Source organism: Macrosteles quadrilineatus, unplaced genomic scaffold, assembly GCF_028750875.1.
Source record: "Macrosteles quadrilineatus isolate MER2022 unplaced genomic scaffold, UCM_ALF_1.0 Scaffold_30__1_contigs__length_1495292, whole genome shotgun sequence".
Classification (NCBI taxonomy): Eukaryota; Metazoa; Arthropoda; class Insecta; order Hemiptera; family Cicadellidae; genus Macrosteles; species Macrosteles quadrilineatus.
Genome location: NW_026542623.1, coordinates 615,388 through 635,420, shown reverse-complemented (window position 1 = coordinate 635,420; position 20,033 = coordinate 615,388). Strand labels below are relative to the sequence as shown.

The window sequence follows — 20,033 nt, the reverse complement described above, 5'->3', positions numbered from 1 at the left end:
CTTGACAATTCTCAATGTTTTTAAACATATTAAAATAACATTGTGTTTATTTAAAAATTGACTGAACATTATTATTATTATGCACTTTTTTAAGAAAAAAAGTTTAATAATTAAGATAAGGTTACGCTAGGAAAAGCTCGGCTCGAAAAAGCTCGAGCTCGAACATTTTTTAAAAAGCTCGGCTCGGCTCGGCTCGAGGTTGAAAATCACTATTCGCACACCCCTACTTAAAACAGATATATTAATTTAAATAGTTTTCAGCTGACTTAATTGTTTGTTGGTTTTTGTTGTTCATGATTTTGAAATGGAAGTAAAAACTATGTACATAATGTTAGTTTCATTTTATATATTAAAAACTGTTCAACCTACCACCAGACATGGTCATATATTTTATTACTACGGTATTTATATATTACATCAGTAAGCCCATGGACTCCCAATTTAGCTAAATCCCAGGTAAGCTAGCTAAACTCTATTCCTTTCCAAACAAATGCCTTAAATGATTTAGATTTCCCTTAAAAAAAAAACATAATCCTGAACTCTCTGATAATTTTACCCCTTCATGCACAACAACAGATATTACCAATATACCTTCACATACCTCTACATACCTTACTTCTTAATATACCTCTACATACCTTCATGTAGAGAAGATTTAACTCATTGGCTCCAATCACAGCATCCATGTGATAAAGTTCATAGAACTTTCCCACTTTGAAAAATATTACGCAATCAAAGTGTTTCGACTTCAATTCCCACCATTGCCTCATTCCCTGAAATTAAACAAAAAATCAATAAAACTTGGTAGGTTACGTAAACAACAGTCAAGTTTAAGTATATAACATTCTTGAAATCCAGCAGATTCAATGACAAGAAACGTAAACAAATATTGTAAATCAATTATTTAACTGGAATATCCTATAGGCTAGTTGAGGTTATAAATTAATATTATTTAACACCTTTGAACATGAACTTCTCATCACTTATAACATCTGATGTTACAGTAGAACCTCGCTAATCCGACCTCGGATGTTACGTCTCGTCGCTTGGTCGGACCGTCCCACCGACACAATAGGCTTCCACTAACATAACCTCATTGTACAAGAAAAATACCTAGAAAATGTTATAAATTGTGTTTCTTTAGTCCAATGTGTTGAAATTCGTTGTATATTTAAATATTTCTGCCCATTGTGCAGTAGGCTCTCACATTATTGTTTTTAAAAAATCACAGTTCATTTGACAAAAATTAAATGGAAACAAAAAAACAAAGAAATGTCGAACAAAGCTTCAAGGTCAAGCAATCCGTTTGCACTGACAATGTTAGGCTTAAGTCATACCAGCAAATTCTTAACATTGCAAATTTCCATTGGTGACTGGAAGGTTTTAAACTTACACCTCCAAGACTTACGTCCAGCCTGTTGACTACTAGAATAACCTCGCCCCCAAATGTTTCTATAATAACTTAAGTAGCAACTGTAAATAACTCAATTTAAAAATAAATAGCCACATAAAAACTATTTAAGTTTTGTCGAAGATTGAACTAAACTAAAGCAAGACTCGACGTACTGGGCTTAATTTCATCTTGAAGTCCTCAGGAACATGAACCGTCTTAGGATCGTACTCCGGGTGATTCGCTGGCCTCATCTTAATATCCTTGATCCTATTGGGTTGGAGGAAATCGTACTTCAAATGCGGCCAGTTGTCTCCGTCAGAAGACACCTTCTGCAAACAAAAAATTGCGGTTATCTTGCAAATCAAGAAAATTAACAATGGATTAGTTAAAATTTAATTATAGAACAAACTGATAAGCATTTGTAATAATCTAATATATATTTGTATATCTCTAAGAAATTCTTATTAAGAAAAGCGATCCTTTATATTTCAAGATAATGGGCCTAGCCAATTGATTTAGTAAGGGACCAATGCGCAAATCGCAAATTTTAATAGGGTTAAAACTCGTCACCGACGCATAACGAATAATGCAATACTCCTTTACCTTTCAAAGATGACTTAATAGCTATTTAACATAACAATCTGACTGTTGCTAGCTAAACAACCATTGAAGGTAACCAGCTGTTAAACTACGATCAATTCACATTTAAAACTTTAAAAATGAAAGTTAATCAGCAACACTGGGCCTTTGAAAACACTCTATATAAAAAAACAAAGGCTGGTGGCTGGTAATTACAATTTATCATTCGGCTGTCATTTTTAAGCTTTAAAATTACACCTCAATTTACAAGGACTATTCAGCATGACAGTTGAAAAAGGGATGTTGCCCCTACTGGTATAGCATTTTAATAGACTTCTGACAATTGAGCGACAATTTTACATAAAGGCTTGACAACAACACCTTAAACGTGTTGAAACCTGTCGCGAAGCAGACGACTATGGATTACTTGATTTAAGTAGGCCTAATGTGAAACTCGTGAAGTCATGTTTATCATGTAAGTAGACACGGTTGGTGAAATTGATGAGAATTTTTATTAACAATTTGGAATTTAAAGGTTCATTAGATATCATAACAATAGACAAGATCCTAGGGACTTAAAAGTTAAATCCTATGTATCTTTAGTGTTATTGAGGTAGGTTAAGTTTAATAACCTGTAATCAAATACTACTAACCTCTTTACTTGTAGGAGTTGCAGGCGTGGAAGGCTGTAACGAAATTTTCTGCTTGCCAGGTGTAACACTAGGCGCTGGTTTTTTACCATTCTTCTTACCACTAGGTGCTTTGCGCTTTTTACCCTGAAAATGAGTAAAAAGATGGTGACTGTACTTTTTACTAATATAATCGACTGTTACTTTTTTTCAGTGAAAAATTACCATGAGCCCTACACGGTAATAGCTTATTCTCTATGTGAAATTTGGCAAAAACAAGTTTTTGAAATAGTATTTAGGATCTAAAATGTGTGTCTGAACCTCTGCTTATTTTATCTAAGTGTTTTTGTTTGCTTGAATCTTATCAGACTGCCTGCCTTTTGTATTGCACTTCTTGTACGTATACTAGAATAATAAATTGTTGACGTACCCCATTGCATTGGTTTTTGCTTAATGGAATAAAGATTTTTTATTTTTTTATTCTTTTTTTTATTTTTAGGCTTAGGCCTAAATAAAAAGTAGCCTACCAGACTGACAGGATTGGTTGGAAAACATTTAGGCTAACACAATTATTTTGATGGCCAAAACTAAATTACACAGACAAAAAATTTTTTTTAAATCATTCTATCTCATTAACCTCAACTTTTTAGAAAGCTCCAACATTTATAAAGTGTTGAGACTTAACACAATCTTTTCCCCTGAATGAAATCATTATTTATCCCAGAGCTTTTGTTGCACCCCAACACTGTAATATAAAATAGTCCTTCTCTTGCATAGCTAGTGAGGATAGATTTTAACATGAACAATAGAACCAACCTTGACTGGACTGTCCTCGCCTTCCGAAACAGACTCTGGTTCAGATTCCGAATGCTCAGATAACGATTCATTGTCAGAACTTTCTTCACAGTCATCTGAAATCATAAGGAAAAGAAACAGGTTAATCGTAACTATGATGCAGTTTTAATGCAACGATATAGGCACACAAGATAAAGGCGCAATGTTTATTATAAGAGTTGTCCCATTTAACAGCTTCTTGTATGAGGTGAACCAGAGGCGAATATAAACGAACTAGAATTAGAATAACGCATCCTGTCTCGACAACGCCTGACTCCCGACTACAACTGAAAACTGAACTGATCAACCGACAACGATAACTGAACACCGCAACACCGACCGGCGGACAACGGTTTTTAGCGGCAACGAGTTGGCAATCGTTATTAAAATAATAGGTTGCCGCAACACGTTATTGGGCAGCTGCGTTATCGTTACAACCGTTGCCGGAAAACAACGATAATTCCCATCTCTAGTAGCTTAGGGTGATTGTAGAATTCCAGCAGTCTTCAGAAGTCTTACACTGATGTTTAATAATCTTAATTCAGCTAATGGAGTTAACTTAATTATTATGATATTTTTTATGTACCTTACACATTGTGAGTTAGCAATAAATTAGGCTACCTACCTGGTTTAAATTCATCCTCCGTGGCATCTCCCTCACTGTCAATTTCAATCAGTCTTCTCCGTTTCTCTGGAGGTGTTACTGCTTCTTCTTCACTTTCAGATTTAAAAACTATCTCTTTTTTAGGTTTTGGCTCTGAAAATTATTAAAAATTAATAGTTTAGACACAGCATTGACTTTAAATTGTATACAGTAGTCTTTTTGTATTTGGTAGTTCTAAGCTGAAATCATCAAACTTAAGTAACTTATAGGTTTTAAGGTTAAAGTCCACAGGTTGAAAGTTTTCAATTTCAATATCAACAAAAACAATCTAAAAGTATTAACTTTGGTTAACAAACTCATTCAGAGGGGGTCATGGTTCCTAAGTTGGTTTAATTGAACATAAAATAATAACTTCATCTCACATTGTTTCTCATCTGTAAGGAAACATTTCTAAGGTTCCATCATTGACTATTGGATACAGAAGAAGACATCCCAGCTATATGGATCAGCTGTCGCCAATTTTTTACTAAAAATGAACGTAGTTGTGTGAGCCAGTCACAGAATGCGCTAGAGTCTAAAATTATATTTTACCCTATAAGGCCTACCGGTACCTTATTTTTTGTTGCTGACCAGGTTGTAGGTTGATGGGTCATAAGAGTTGCTATAGCCCACCATAAGTCATTCCCTAAGTTTGACTCGGTAAAAAGGTTTGTGTACTCGTCAGAATTTAGTAATTTATATCAGCGCAATCTGTAGGTGGCTCACATCAACTACGTCAATTTTGATGAAAATCCTGGCTACAAATTTAACATGGGGATGGAATGTCTAAATAGGCCTAGTCAACGGTTTCATCTTAAGCTATCTAGAGATGGATAGTTATCTGCATAGACAGACCTAAGCTTGATTGACAGGTAACTTAACTTAAGCCTATGTTTTGCGTTTCATGATGCTGACAAGATAAGTGATTGTAACACTGAATGTGTTTGATAACCAATGAGAAATCTGAATCCGATGTCTTCAAATAAATAGGTATATAGTGAATAAAAAGCCACAAAGTTTTAAAGTCTCAAACTGATGTACACTTTTCAGTTTCAGCTGAGCTTGGCTTAAGGAAAAAAAGTCAAAAACATAATTTAAAAGTAGGCCTATGCCTACTATTGAAGGATTATACCTAAAATGTTCACTTTTAAATTACGAGATATTCAAATAAATTAAAAGGGTAGCCTACGCCTTTTATGAGATCAATAATTAACTTAGGCCTAGTTAAACATATCGGTAAGTTACTTGGCTTAAGTTACCTGATTTCTGCTTTTTAGCCGATCTATTAACAGGTGTTTTAGAGGAGCTTCCATTCTTTTTTCCATTTATAGATGATTTTGGTGTAGTCTTATTTTCTTTTTCATTGTCTTCAAATTTTCGTTTACTTGCAGGATTTTTCGGAGTTTCAGCGGGTTTTGTGCTAGGGCTGCTTTTTGATGCTGACCCAGGTGGTTTCGAAAAATAGTTGAACAGGGTATTTTTGGACATTGTAAGTTACGGTTTTGAAAACTGGCTTTATAACATGTAATGTTAGACTTAGATCTTGTAAAGAATTAGTTAAGTTAATCAAATATCAAGTGGTCTGGTAATACATAACCTTAATTTCTGCAGTTGAAAGGCACTAGGTCTAATAAAAGGATGTTGAACTAAGTTGCTAAAGTATGAATATAAAAATTACAATATTACCGGTATCGTATGACAAACTGCAATTTAAAATAAACGAAAATCAAATATCAATTTTATATCACTTTACTTTATTTCCTATTTTGAGATCGACTCTACCAGACAGGTATTAGGTTATTAAACATTACATTCTGCATTCTGCATTCTGCTCTGCTCTGTTTGGGTTTGGTTTGGCTCCATTAAAAAAAAATCACACAATCTGGCGGGAGATTGAAGATACTTAATTCCATAGAGTAAGAAAATCTTTAATCATTGGGTAGCTCGGTGGACATTGTGCTTGCCTTTTATCCCCAGCCCCAGTAGCATAGATTAAATCAATATTCTCTCAATGATTATAAATATTGTTACGCTTAACCACATGTATTAATCTATGATTGCGTATTCTATCTTATGAATGACCACACCGATTTCGTTGTTCAAAGGCTGTCCTTGACCATTAGCATTTAGCTCTCATTAAATGGTCCTAAACAAAGGTGTGATATTATCCTTCTCTTGTCTTTGCCTTTAAAATCACACCATAGTGTGTCAAGGTCATATAGTCTAAAAAGTTATTTAATTAATTTTTGTGATTACAAATTTTAATAAATAAAGATAAATTTATGAAAGGTAAATTGGTAAATAGGTATCAGTACCAGATACCGCATTAGCCTACATCTATAGAAGAATAAGAAGACTCTTGAGGAGGCTATGATGACGTCCTGGATCAAAAACACGACAGAGATCAGCCAAAGTTAGAGTATAAATAGAAGTAAAATTAATTTGAGTTTTGCATCATCGATTATCGATTGACTAGGTGTCTTAGTAATATGATATATGACCATGGGCTCCTTATCTTTAGACATGCTCTTGCTTAGTGAGGAACTCTATCCCGCCATTACATTAATTATTTGAATCCCTACTTTTTTGGGAGGATCAAGGTCAAGCTCTATGACCCAGGATTGTATAGTGTTTCAGTTTGCAATTCCTGTGCGTGCATACAGCGCCGAGCCAACTATTTTAATGGGGTAAACCACTGGTGAACAGTGGCGGAATCCGTCAACTGCACTAGGCCTAATAGGACTGTTAAATTACGGGTCCACTCAACTTCGTTATTTTTTAAATGTTAGAGTCAGCTCATTAATCTTCTAACAATTTCAAAATTAAATTTAAAATGCTCCCTCAGCAGCAAACCTAAAGACTAAGCGAATTTTCATTTTCCAGTGATTGGATTTTCAACTAAATATTTCCTTAAACCTGCGTCAGATTTATTCCCTATTCGAATAACGTTAGGTTAATCCCGAACCAGGCAAACCACCTAACGACTGCATCTACTTACAGTCCATAAGCTTGCTTCCTTACAATCCAAATTGTTTGATAAAGCTATTACTCAAAAGGTTAACCTCCACTGTGAATTAATTAAATGTTATACCTGATCCAGTCAGATGATAGGCACAGTTTGGGGTAGCGACACATCTTGCGGCCAGTATTACGCAGTCGCAAACATCAATTCGGCTTCCACAAACAATTCATTCCACCATTCAACAAACTCTAATGTATTATTAAGCGGATATTATAAAAAAACACACACACATAGGGCCTACGCATGTTTGATGAAAACTCCAACCACCAAGTTGTGGCATCTCAAACTGTGGCCAGGAATGGACAAAGAAAGATGGAAAAACCTTGTGTACACCGATCTCTCCCATAAACACTCCGTTATACCATCAAACACTCGTAAGTTTTTAATAATGGCACCTTGCCACAGTTCGGTATATATCAATAACAGTGCGTGGACAGAATTTTAATAATGGGTTGTAGCACTCGAGCCGTGTGTTTGTCTCCCTACTTCTCCCAGGCGCTGTTTGTAAGCTCTCCGGTTTGGTTCTGTCTTTCTGTGCCTGTGCCATATAGCTAGTACCTGCGCTCATCACTTCGTCTTACTTTCTTTTAATTATTAGTATAACATTTTTCACATATTTTACTAAACCAGCAAAAAATACAAATATTTAGGACCTAAGGATTAAAAGACAATCAATAACCAAATAAAATGTCGGGAGTATTAAATAAAACTAATAATTATTGTAGGCTATGTCGTTAATATGGTCAACTTATGTTTAGCTTTACCTCTGCGAAAAAACTGGTTCCAGAGCAATAAAGTTAAATGAAGATTCTAAGAATCTTATTGTCTCTTAAAAGAGAAATTCTGGAGAACAATGAACCAGTCAAACTTCTAGGGTTCTGGCTGGATAACAGGCTTGATTGGAATTTTCATGTTACTGAAGTCAGAAGTTAGTGCAAAATTGTCAAGAGTAATTTATTTTCTGAGGAAATTGACAAAGACCCCGACTGTGGGCCATCTTTTGGGAATTTATCATGCCTTGTTCCAGTCATTTGAACTATGGGCTTCTGTTGTGGGTACACTCAGCGGCCTGCAGTGATGCTCTTATTCAGGAGAAGAAGGTGCTAACAGTTATGGTTTCAACAAGAAATTCAGAATCTTCACAGTTTATAGCCAGTATATTTTCAACTCTCTAAACTACATCAAACACAATATCAATCTATTTCATGACAGAACGATCATACACCAACAACATCGATCATAAAGCACAAAACCTGGAAGTCCAAAGATGTAGGCTGAGCAAAACACAAAAATCTTTTCCAATTGCAGCCATAAAACTGTTCAACAACCTCTCAGCTGAAGTGAAAAGCCTCCCAACATAAAATTTTAAGAATCACATTCAAGCATTAGCTCTTAGAATGGCCAGTGTACTCCATGAAAGACGAGGAAGAGATCCCACTGTTCACAGGAAAGAAATAGCTGAAAGTATATCTGAAGCAGTCAATCCCACTAGCTGAGTCGAAAATGAAGACAACAAGCATCAAGTAAGTATATTGGAAACCATGTATTACTTGAAATGAAAGAATAACAATTTAACCAAGCAAAATTGAATATATACACATCTATTTATTAATTTTTTACATACAGTACTTAAAAACTTCTTGTACACAATTTTACCTGGTACAACTTTTGAGATAACTTTACTGTTTTAAAATTAATTTCTTTAGAGTATACCACGAAAATCAGAGCATAAAATAATGGTATGGATCATAAATTATTATAAATCAACTAGTGCACCTGTTGCTCGAATTCGAGCAAATGCAAAGTATTACCATTGTTATTACAAAACGAATAACAGTCATTAATTCCGATGACTTAAAAAGAGTCAACTCAAAGATAATGTAATCAATCACTCCACTCCAGTTATCGAAACTGAAAATGAACTCACTCTGAAAACAAACGCTCTTGTGTGTATCATGTGTTTACTATGAACAGCTGTAATTAATACAAATAATTAGTTTGTTTAAGTAAACAAAATCTTTCATTCATAAGAACTACATTGGGATTTTAATGGCCTGTGCCTGTGGGGCAAAAACCCGAGGACTTTTATTACAGGAATTGGTGAAAGGAGGCATCTACACAAACAATATTTCATTTTGACAAATCGTTTGTAAAAATCGGTCCATTATTAACAGAGGAGTAGTGTTTTGTAGAAATTGCCTTCACTTATTACATATAACGATTTAGTCACTGGCTAAATGTGGCTCAAAGGTCTATACTAATAGCTGATGTGGATATTCATTTAAATAAAATAAAAACATGTTTACTTTCAGTCCAGTGACAATATTTGTTCATTTACTATGAACAATATCAAGGAGGTGTAAGCAAACACTTCACTATGTGTAGGTGTGTTTATATTTTAACAGAAATAAGAAATGCTGACATTTTATATACATAATCACTGCTTTCACTACAACAAGGGAACAACTATTTAGACAGCAGCCTGGATGAGCTCGGTGTATTTCTTGATCTTGCTGGCAATGCTCATGTCAACATACTTGTCTCCCACGCTAACAACCATACCTCCAATAATGCTAGGATCAACCTGTGAACATAGGAATCAGAAATCAAATCAGAAACTCAAAAACACTGTAGAATTCCCTTCTTTAAAAACATTTAGAGTTAAAAAATACCAAGCTCACCATTGCCGTAAACTTCCCACCAAGTCGGATACCTTTTTTTTAAGGAGTGCCCTCCACCCCAGCTAAGACATTAGCAAGCACAATATGGATTTCACATGTAAGGGATTCGAAACCGCCCATGTAGAAAGACCTCAACGCTACACACGTAAGTGCAACGCCTTAGCAAACTGAGCTAACATATCATTTTAAAAACTTTATATGTCAATCATACTGAGCCCTGCCTTACCATGGAACAATATTTATCAATACTAAAAAGATTGTTAAACATTTTTAAGTATGAATTTATGCTTCTGGATATTAAAATAAGGTTGTTAGAAATACTTTAAAAATAACATCATGTACCTTGGTTGTGAGCAGAATGTTTTCTCCTTTCTTGGCAAACGCCTTGAGAGCAGCAGTCAGTTCCTGCTTAGTGGCATCGTCCAGAGGCTAAAACAACAGAGTTTACATATCAAATTTCGGAAAATAATTCCAAACTCAAATAATTTTGTAAATGATGAACACTTCATGAAATTTGACTGTACATTGATGAGGAATTAGTTCATGCACCTAAAGCCAAAATATGTTCAACTTTTGAACTCAGGCTTTGATCACAAGTCCGAGAGTGTCTTCTTAAACAAGAAGTGAGCGTTATATAACGTCATATGATAAATAACGCTATTACCTAACGATATTACGTATCACCTACTACCTTAGTAATAGGTTGCTGGGAAGACCCAATTATTTTGGTAACACCTGAACGGTTAGAACAACTGGCCGAAACATAATGGACGATTAAGTAATAGGTACCGGTACGGTAAAAATAATAACTGTATTAAATTACGTATTACCAAAAAGTTAAGGAACGTTCCTTGACTCTGAAGGAACTCTGATTCCAAAATAACATTATTTTTAATCCCTAATTGAAGCGTGTGAATCCTGATTTTATCTACTCGCTACTCCATTGGTCGAAGACCTGGGGATCATTTGTAACATTTCTATAGATTAGGTCAACATAACACCTAAGCCCTTAGGGCTTACACAATTTGTGGCATTCAGTTCTTTTGTGACATAGACTGCAGCCCTTCATGGTCAAGCTTTTAAGTGTTGAGAACTAAAGAAGCTTCAGTAGATAGCCTAGTTTATTTTTCGAAAAGCACAATTTTAACCTTTCTTCCGCCACACATCAAAAAATCCAAAGAAAAAAATTAACGTGTGAAGTAGTAACTTTATTTGTTTTTATTTTTTACAAGACTAAATAAGCATAAAGTAACAACTAATAATTCGAGAAATTTGTAACCTTTTTAAAAACACTTTGTCCAAAGAAGTTACAGAAAAACAATGAAATAAAAAGTTTAGCTAGGTATACAGTATTTCAAATTAATTAGGCTTTTTGTAATTCCAAAATGAGTTCAATCCTTACCTTGGCAGTGGTTACCTCACAAGCGATCTCGCCTCGATGGGCAGACATGATCGTCTTAAAGGCGTTAATGATGGAGTGCAGATTGCGCAGCCTACCGTTCTCAGCTAACAGAGCTAGAATGAAGCAGACGATAAGTAAAATCTAAAACCAAGTGTAATTTTAGTACACCACTTAGGTTTCAATTCAAACGGTCATGGCTAACTGAAAATGTGCCTTGCTATTCATAAGTTGCCTATATTTATTCAAGATGCAAATGTCAACTTTATGTTAAATCATCTTAATTGAATTGAAACTTGGTGTACTAAGGCCTAAACAATTTTTTATACTATCGTACTATCTATCGGTCTATATGATGTACGAGTATTATATTACGTATTGTTGACAACCCCATGCATACAATGGTGTAAAAAAGGCAACAAAGATTTTGATTTTGAGCATAAATAGTTTTCTATCGGAGAACACTAAAAACCAAAGTAAATTATTTATCTCAGCCCCATTAAATGCATGATGATCGTTCGTAAATTAAGATTTCTATCGAGGTCCTGTCTTAGCCTAACGAGCTATTTCAAATGTGATATCTACGTTTTGTTCCCTACTTAATCTATGATTCTAGTCGGTTTTACCAAAATAGGAAGATTAGTTTTGTCGTACCGGTAGTATTGGAAATTCAAATGAAAAAAAAATTGTGAAAGTAAATTGACCTTCCCCCCATGTATAAACCGCTTTCTATGATTCCAATTTTGAGGTCTAAGTTATCAACCACAACGCCAGTTGACGGACATTAATTAAGTAAAATATTTGGACGTAGAAAATGTGTGCAAGGGGTGGAGGGAGTTCATTACGGTCTTAAAATTGTACGCAATGTTTTCCACGTGGTAGGCCGACTGATGTTGTTCATCAGTCTTGTTTAAAGCAGTTAACTAAAGTTAGGAGAACTTTATATATGCGGATCACGATGTGATTGAACGATACAGATTATCGAATTATACTAGGGGGCTATATTTTAGTAGTCTAAACTCTGGGGCTGAGCGTAGTTTTTGAAATGAAAGGAGAATTTTATAAAAGATAACATGACTCTTCAATCCATAACTTGCAAAGGAGAATTGGAAAGAGTTCTACAATGCAATTATTGATGAAAAGCACAATAATTTTTATAAATTTAAATAATAATTTCATTTTTTTCCACAAGTTCTATTGAAAATTTAAATAAAAAATCATGGAGTTAAGAGACCTTTTTATTACCAAGCGGCATAGGCCTATTGGATACGATAACCACTAAGCTACCACATTAGCTGGTTACTTACCAACCAAGTTAGCAGTTGGCGGAGAGAACTTAAGGGATGTTGAAATCTGCTTGACACCCTCAATCTTAACCTCCTTTTTGATGGTAGGATTTGCAATGAATTCGTTAAGTTTCTTGTCTGTCTTCAAAGATCCCTAAAATGCATACAAAACCTTTGTTCACAAATCTCCAAAACGCCTTATAACAACCTGTTTCTAATTTTTTTATAATAATAAATTTATGACTGTTACATCAGTGTCCAGATCCCAAATGTTATTTTGAGATAAGGCATATAAAGTATTTTTATTTTAGCCCCGAAAACAACCACTCCGGTACCCACTACCAACATTTTGAAATTTAATATTCCAAAATGCACTTTTAATATTTATACAGATTAGTCTACATAAAACTAGTCAAGTGAAGAAATCCCTAGATGGAATTTAAAACATTTTAGTAGGCCTACCTTCGGCCAGAATAGTCAAACCTAGAAGTTTTAGCCCCAAAGACAAGTTGAGAATATTTTGTGACCTTATTTATGTTTTACATAATAAACTAGACAAAGTATCTAATAATTAAATTAATACATCTTAACTTACCTGGAATTTGACCAGTTCAGATTCTACTGCCTCGAGCTGCTTCATTTTGGAGGCAGCGGAGTATAGGGCCGTTGCATACCTTCCCTCCAAGCCAAAAATCTGGATGGGTGGCTGAAATAAAGCAAAATTGTTACTTATTTTACGTTGATTATTTAGCTAATTCAGAGAGTTAGTTCCATATACAGGGTGAATAAAAAGTCAAGACCCCCCCATCTAATATTTTTCCAAGTAAATATACAAAGATATCCTTTTGGGGGTCGTGCAACCTTAGCAGGAAGTTTCATTTTATGATTTTGAAATTTTTGAGTGTCCCCCCAAAAGGGGGGATTTTGGGGGTAACTTAAATATTTTAAATGTAAACCCCCTTCAAGTGACACCTCATTTTGAAGTGTTTACAAAAACTTAAAGAATGACGAAAACTAGAAGTCGCTATCTCTTCTCTATCCAAAATGGTAGCCTGTCAAATATTGTGGAAAATCAATGGTAAAATTGGTTCGTAATGATAATATTGGCTACCATTTTGGATAGAGAAGAGATAGCGACCTCTAGTTTTCATCATTCTTTAAGTTTTTGTAAACACATCAAAATGAGGTGTCACTTGAAGGGGGTTTACATTTAAAATATTTAAGTTACCCCCAAAATCCCCCCTTTTGGGGGGGGGACACTCAAAAATTTCAAAATCATAAAATGAAACTTCCTGCTAAGATTGCACGACCCCCAAAAGGATATCTATGTATATTTACTTGGAAAAATATTAGATGGGGGGTCTTGACTTTTTATTCACCCTGTACCTATGTGTTAAATATTGAAAAATGCATTTACAAAAATGTAATACCTACTGTATTTTTGGAGGGCATTTTAAAATTCTGATTCAACATAATTTCAGCATAGCCTACTTGCTATACTTAAATACCACAATTTTCATTCTCAAAAACACTTAAACACGTGTAGTCAGCCTTAGACGCTATCCGTCTGTCACTGAATGCCAAGTACTCGGATTGAAGCATCATTTTCCAGGTAAGCCTTATAAAATTTGAGAATTACTCGGATAAGTTATTTGGACTTTGCTTTGTGTGAATATGGAGAATAAACAAAAGGACTCCAGCCTACTTGATTCAGTAATTGATTTTCCTGCAGTATGAGGATAAAAAGTGAGTTTTAAGGAAACAACACAAGAAGTAAACATTCTAAATAGGCCTATTATTTTACTGACTTTTTCGGTGTTTGAAAATTTCAGTAGTATACTGTGGTGTTGATAGTATTGTCCTACAAATTGTAGAGTCACGCTACAGCAGTAAACTGGAAAGACTGACCAAAAGAATAACTTAGGCCTACAGAAACTATTATGAACACAATTTCCATTTTTAATCAGGTTAACTTTTTAGCGATTCAAAAAGTGAATCGGCAAATCATTGTCTATAACAAAACTACATAGGGCATAGCGGATTCTGAAACCCTTCCGCATGTCCTTGGCTCTTGTCCCTTTTGGTGCCTTAACCGCGTAATGCAAGACACCATACTGTACGATCAATGATCGCAGAAGAACTACGGAAAAAAGGCTGGCAAGTAGTAGGTTGAAGAAGTACATTGCATTGAAGATGGTTGATCAAACAGAAGATTTGACATTTTAATATATGACACAAAATCTAAAAGTGGAATTATAATTGATCCAACCTTAAGGTTTGAAATATCAAAAAACCAACCCTTAGAAGTGGATGAAGAAACGAGAAAAATGTATAGTAGGCCCTAAATGTAAAAATTATTTAAGAAACAAATATAATCTAAATTCTATATCAGTAATTGGCATAACGATTGGTGCAAGAGGCACTATTACACAATTTTTTGCCGTATGTATAACAAAATATAATCTTCCATCAAAATTAAAAAATGAAATAGTCATAAAAGTGTTAAAAGGATTAAGTAAAATCATTCAAAATCATTTATATGGAGAACATTAAGTTACCGCACTTATTATTTAGGCCTATATCATAAATTTGAGTTTATTGTTTCTGTGTCTAATAGGCAAAGTTTATTATAATAAACTCAGTTTTCAAAATAAAAACAATAATACTCTGAATCAGCTACAAACTTTGTATATTTTAATCTTAGTAGGCCTAGATCATTATGGCATAGGCCTACTTTAAATTAATCACTTTTTACTTTTTCTAGTTTAACCCTCCGAGTGTCACGCGTCATAAAAACGACGCACAACACACTTTGTGTAGGGTCACGCGTCGCTTTTAAGACGCACAAACATCGTTTACGGCGAAGGCTCTATGACTGACTGAATCGGATTGAACTGGATCGAGTTAGGTATCGTTCTTTCCGTAATATTCTAAGCTTTCTCCAGAGGTCTGTCTCTAAGCGCTATTCATTTTAGTTCCGAAAATATTGTAGCAGACAGCTGACGTGCGTGTATTTGTAAACAGCTAGGTTCCCCCGGACCGATGACTGATGTGTTTTATTACGTTTATCATTGTTTTAGTGTTAAAAATCAAAAGTAGTGATATACGTGGTGCATTATAAGAAGATTTAAGTGGTTTTGAAGTGCTGGTTGATGATCCTGAAGAAGTAGGTAGTGATATTGATGTAAATTATCAGCCAGATTCCTAGCTATGGTTAGGCTATGCATTCTTAGCTAAACGCTATGTACTGAAATCCGTTTTTCGCTCATAACTTATTTATTTGATAACTTACCTCGCTATATGATTATATATTTGTAATCCTCATTAAATTTAGAACAAAGTGGCTATTTTCAAATATTTATAGGCCTATAATTTATACAATTTCATTGAGCGCGAACTTATTTTTTTTTTTTGAAAATTTTCGAAATTATATTTTTTTTTTTACCTAAAAATTTTTTTTTTGAAAAAATGTTCCTTATGTTTTATATATAATATTGAAGCCCATGATTTTCCAAACAAAATGGTATATAGAACATTAGAATTAACATTGTTTTAAGCTTCTCAGATCCGTTTTAATAAAACCTTGCAAAGGGGCCAAAAATAGGTGGACATTAAGGCCTAAACTATGGACACTCGGAGGGTTAAAGACGACTTACAGAGAAGCTAGTCATATCCAAGATCTTCTAATTAAGTTGGAAAAAAACTTACCCTGACCATCTGATTCTGCACTGCAGAAGTTGACAGTGACCTGACCTGAAAATACAAATCAACGCATTACTTCCTCAAACCTTTTGGTTGATCTTTTTTACCCTCTATGTGACTTAAGGGAAGAAGTCATTGCCATATGATTTTAAAATGTTTAAGAAAATCTGCTTGCATTGGTTGTGATGGATAGTCTTTGATTTGACAAGAACTAATTACACATTCGCTGTAACCAACCTCTACCAGTATAATTCAATTCAAATTATCTTTATTCATCAAGTACATTAAGAATAATAATAACAATAACAACCAAATCAAAACAAATACACATACTAATTTGACAGTTACAGTCAGGTGATCTTTTGTTTGCAATCCGAGTGACGTCAGAATATGACGGGAATAGCACACCTATGTTTTTTTCCTTCTACCATGACACTAAGGTATGTAGTCATTATTCTTTTGGATCCATTAACATTAAAAGTAGGGGTTTGAAAGTAAGTAGGTTTATACTTTTAAATCAGTTCATATTTTCAAACTCAAATGATAGAGTTGCTGTACCTATTTTTATAAAACACACAGTAGCACCACTTTAATAGCTCTCTAACTTAAGTCACATTTTCTTCCCGTTGCAAAGCACGGGTATGGCAGCTTGTAAAGAATTAAAACAGTAACATTTAAAATGTCGCCATTTTTGTAGGTATCCGATTGGATATAGCCAGTGTTCTGCACAACGGTCAATAGCATCAGTTAACGATTAGCTACAAAAACATTGCGTAGGACAACATCACCTACCAAACATTCCTGAAACGGCAAGACTAAAAGTTAATATAAACAAAGTTCTAATTTAGTAACCTATAGGTGCCTATGTGTTAATTTTAAAAAAAAATCACTTAATATTGGCTAGTAATATCAGGTCCCTACAAACACAAAAAGTGGTGAGTAACCTCAACCGATCTAACAAATCATAGACTCGTTTAACAATCCCTATGTCCCTCACTACATGGAACCACTCAAATGAGGTGTCTGTGCTTTACGTAGGCAAGAACCAAACATTCCTGAAAAGTGTAGGAAAACGTAGGTGATTGAAAACGACCATGCCCAAGCAACGCTAGGCCCGTATCTAACTTAATTGGATACAAAGAGCCTGGTGGTAAGAAACTTAACTTTCAACATTTAGGTTAACTTGTAATTGCATTTAGCATACTATCAACGAATGAACCAAGTATAAGTCTAAACCATTGTCTAAATCTTGATCTGATGAACTAGAAAATAAGTTAAGCACCGAGCAGATCTTTACCAAGCCCATCTAAGTTAAAACACTATGTTATATATGTTGTATTTTGACATGAGTTGATTTTGAATTGAAAAGTCTGACGCCATCAATCCCTTTTGGGTAAAAAAATATGAAGATACGGTAATAAGGTACCGGCAATCTAGTGTGTGCATTATTTTAAGAACTTATGTGCCATACAAAAAATAAAAACCTTTAACTAGCCTAGGCTAGACAGGGAGTCCTAGGCCTATTATTATCATGAAATATTACGATACCCTCGGTCACTTAACTTGTGCAGGTATGTTAGAATCCAGCCTACAAGATAGTTGAATAAATAAAATAAGTGTATGCGTACTTACGATAACACTAAGGTTTTTAGAAGCCATTGTAAAAAATTTATTATGTGTAAAAAAGTCTCCTTCTGAGGTCAAGCAAGTGCAGAACAGAGAACAGAACAGCAGAAAGCAGTGAGAAGAAGCAGAAGAAATGGAAAGAAGGAGAACATAATGGTTGAATGGTTCAAGTTAAAGGCATTATACAGTATGAAAGCAAAAGCTATAATATGCCTTCTGTTATTACATACTGTATGGTGTTTTGAGTTTCGCCATGAGTTTTAATTGTGCAAATAATGGGTGTTGACAATACAGGATGTCATTAGTAGGAGATATATAACCAATGGCACAGTGCAGCAAAACATAACTCATTAAAAATGTCAATGGTTTCCAAAGACACGATGTATGGTTTTAACTAGGAAAACCCCCTCTAACCTAGAAGAAATAACCCTTTTCCCAATATTTATCCTAAGAACAGATTAAATGTACTACCGCAACGACTGTGGGAGGTTTTATAATCAATGTACACAGCCTGTAAGCCAGTACTAATAACAAAATCTGTGTACGAAGCTACATGACATCTAAATGGAGCCTGCTAAAAAGCAACGAGGTGGGCAGCATGTAGTAAGTAGTAGATTCTGATACCAATAGAATGCGCCTCTGTTCAATTACCTAAGATCTTGTTACGACTTCTCGGTACCTGGAAGATGTTATCTCACACCTCTAAGTAGTCTAGGTGAGTCTAGGCACAGATTTCAAATATTCAATTGTTATATTCATAAATCACATTATTCAGTAAAAATAAATAATAATTATAAACTTTGTTTGGATGTATGTACGGTATTGGATTTCTATGTATTAAACTATTGAACAAAATCATTTTCTTGAGTTAGTGTCACACAAAAAATGCATATAAACTTGTTTAATTTAATTCAAACAAAAGGCGCGAACAATTGTATGGTTGAAATAGCAAAAACTCATTTTGGACATCCATATCTAAAATCAATTGTAATTTACTTTAAGACAGAATGTAGGGTTAAGGGCCTTTTCCGTCACCATCTATATAATTTGTATGCAACAATACACAATTGTTGATTTTTTTAGCTGTTTTGGTTCCGTCTAAACTCCCAGCCTAAAAAAAAAAACTAATCCTTCAGGGCTTGTTGATAACGCCACAGCATTTCATCCTGAAAAAAAGAAGAAGCAACTATAACATTGTCAGTGAATTAACAGAAAAAGTCCCGGGTTAAATTATTGGACGTCCATAATTTTAGACGTTTTTACTGTTTTGCATAGTATTTATTTAAATGTGTGTTCCCTGCCCATATTAATTTTCCACCGACAGGTGGCGGTCTCGCCAGATGACCCTCCCACGGCGCCAGCGCGTTATCCGAATCCGTATCCGAATGTGTTCGGATGTTCGGATAGTGAAAGCGTGCTAATGCGAAATGTGACCCCCCCACTAGTCTACCACCCCCCTCTGAGTCATAACGGGATCAAGGTCCTATCGTCACGTCCCTGGTTACCTCAACAATGCTACTGTTCCATTGTTGCTCCGCATGTGAATAGTTTGGATTAGTTTGGTATAGCCTACATACAATTTTCATTTATCATGAGTTCAAATTATAAATAATAAGTTATAGTTATAACAGTTATAAGTTATAACTGATAAATAATAATAAAAGTTTGTATATTTGTACTGCATCATGAGAAAACTCCCGTTACCAACAAAACCATTCATATAGTTGTACATATTTATTGATATATTTATGTCATTTTTCCTTGATGAAAAATTGCAATAATTCCTTTAGTTACTACAGTTATTGTGTGCCCATCTGGCCCAGGTGTATACCATTTTGGACGGCACCGAGGTTAGACGTTTAAACACTTAACCAGAATTGAATTCTGAGACAACTATTGATTTCCTCAGTGATAAATGGAAATGTGTCATAAACTAAACATATTGTACTGTATCACCAACAAATTATGAATCACGTCGGGCTAACATTTCCGTTACTGATTCAAAAGTAATTGCAATAGGGGAGTAAAAAGACAGTCTTTTTCATAAAAGAGTTTGAAACAATGATATTTTTAATCTAGTGAAACAGCAGAAATTATAGCTCAGACTGTAATAATTTGTTCAGTCTTTACGTGTTAACTTCACGATACTGTACGGGAAAACTCCGCTCAACACGAAAAAAAGTAACAGGCCATTATTAATATGTTCTCACATGTATCCAATATTCTACATACTCTATGT

At 34.6% G+C, this 20,033-nt stretch overlaps 2 protein-coding genes across 2 annotated transcripts in view; both read right to left on the bottom strand.

Moving 5' to 3' along the window:
* The window catches only part of LOC129005680 (DNA mismatch repair protein Msh6-like), a 45,079-nt gene extending 39,286 nt beyond the window's left edge, over positions 1–5,793 (bottom strand). The window contains exons 1-6 of the mRNA XM_054434644.1: positions 5,338–5,793; positions 4,061–4,192; positions 3,418–3,512; positions 2,626–2,748; positions 1,567–1,722; positions 639–773 (exon numbers count right to left, since the gene is read on the bottom strand). Coding sequence (XP_054290619.1) covers positions 639–773; positions 1,567–1,722; positions 2,626–2,748; positions 3,418–3,512; positions 4,061–4,192; positions 5,338–5,566 — 870 coding nt within the window. The 5' untranslated portion in view covers positions 5,567–5,793. The remainder of the gene's footprint in view (positions 1–638; positions 774–1,566; positions 1,723–2,625; positions 2,749–3,417; positions 3,513–4,060; positions 4,193–5,337) is intronic.
* Positions 5,794–9,476: 3,683 nt separating this feature from the next.
* On the bottom strand, positions 9,477–17,906 carry LOC129005670 (ATP synthase subunit O, mitochondrial-like). Its single transcript, XM_054434631.1, has 7 exons — positions 17,801–17,906; positions 16,175–16,219; positions 13,062–13,172; positions 12,488–12,620; positions 11,184–11,296; positions 10,124–10,210; positions 9,477–9,684 (listed from the first exon to the last, which is right to left on the bottom strand). Exons 1-7 carry the CDS (start codon positions 17,825–17,827, stop codon positions 9,571–9,573), a joined length of 630 nt encoding a protein of 209 aa, XP_054290606.1. The 5' UTR covers positions 17,828–17,906; the 3' UTR covers positions 9,477–9,570.
* Positions 17,907–20,033: the final 2,127 nt, after the last annotated feature.

What these genes read in the sequence shown, in the direction of transcription:
- LOC129005670 (XM_054434631.1), bottom strand. Translation starts at nt 17,827, where the DNA reads ATGGCTTCTAAAAACCTTAGTGTTATC. An exon ending in CTGAACTGGTCAAATTCCAG is followed by an intron (nt 12,621 to 13,061) that starts GTAAGTTAAGAT and finishes TATGCATTTTAG; the next exon opens with GGATCTTTGAAGACAGACAA. An exon ending in GCCAACTGCTAACTTGGTTG is followed by an intron (nt 11,297 to 12,487) that starts GTAAGTAACCAG and finishes GCTTCATTCTAG; the next exon opens with CTCTGTTAGCTGAGAACGGT.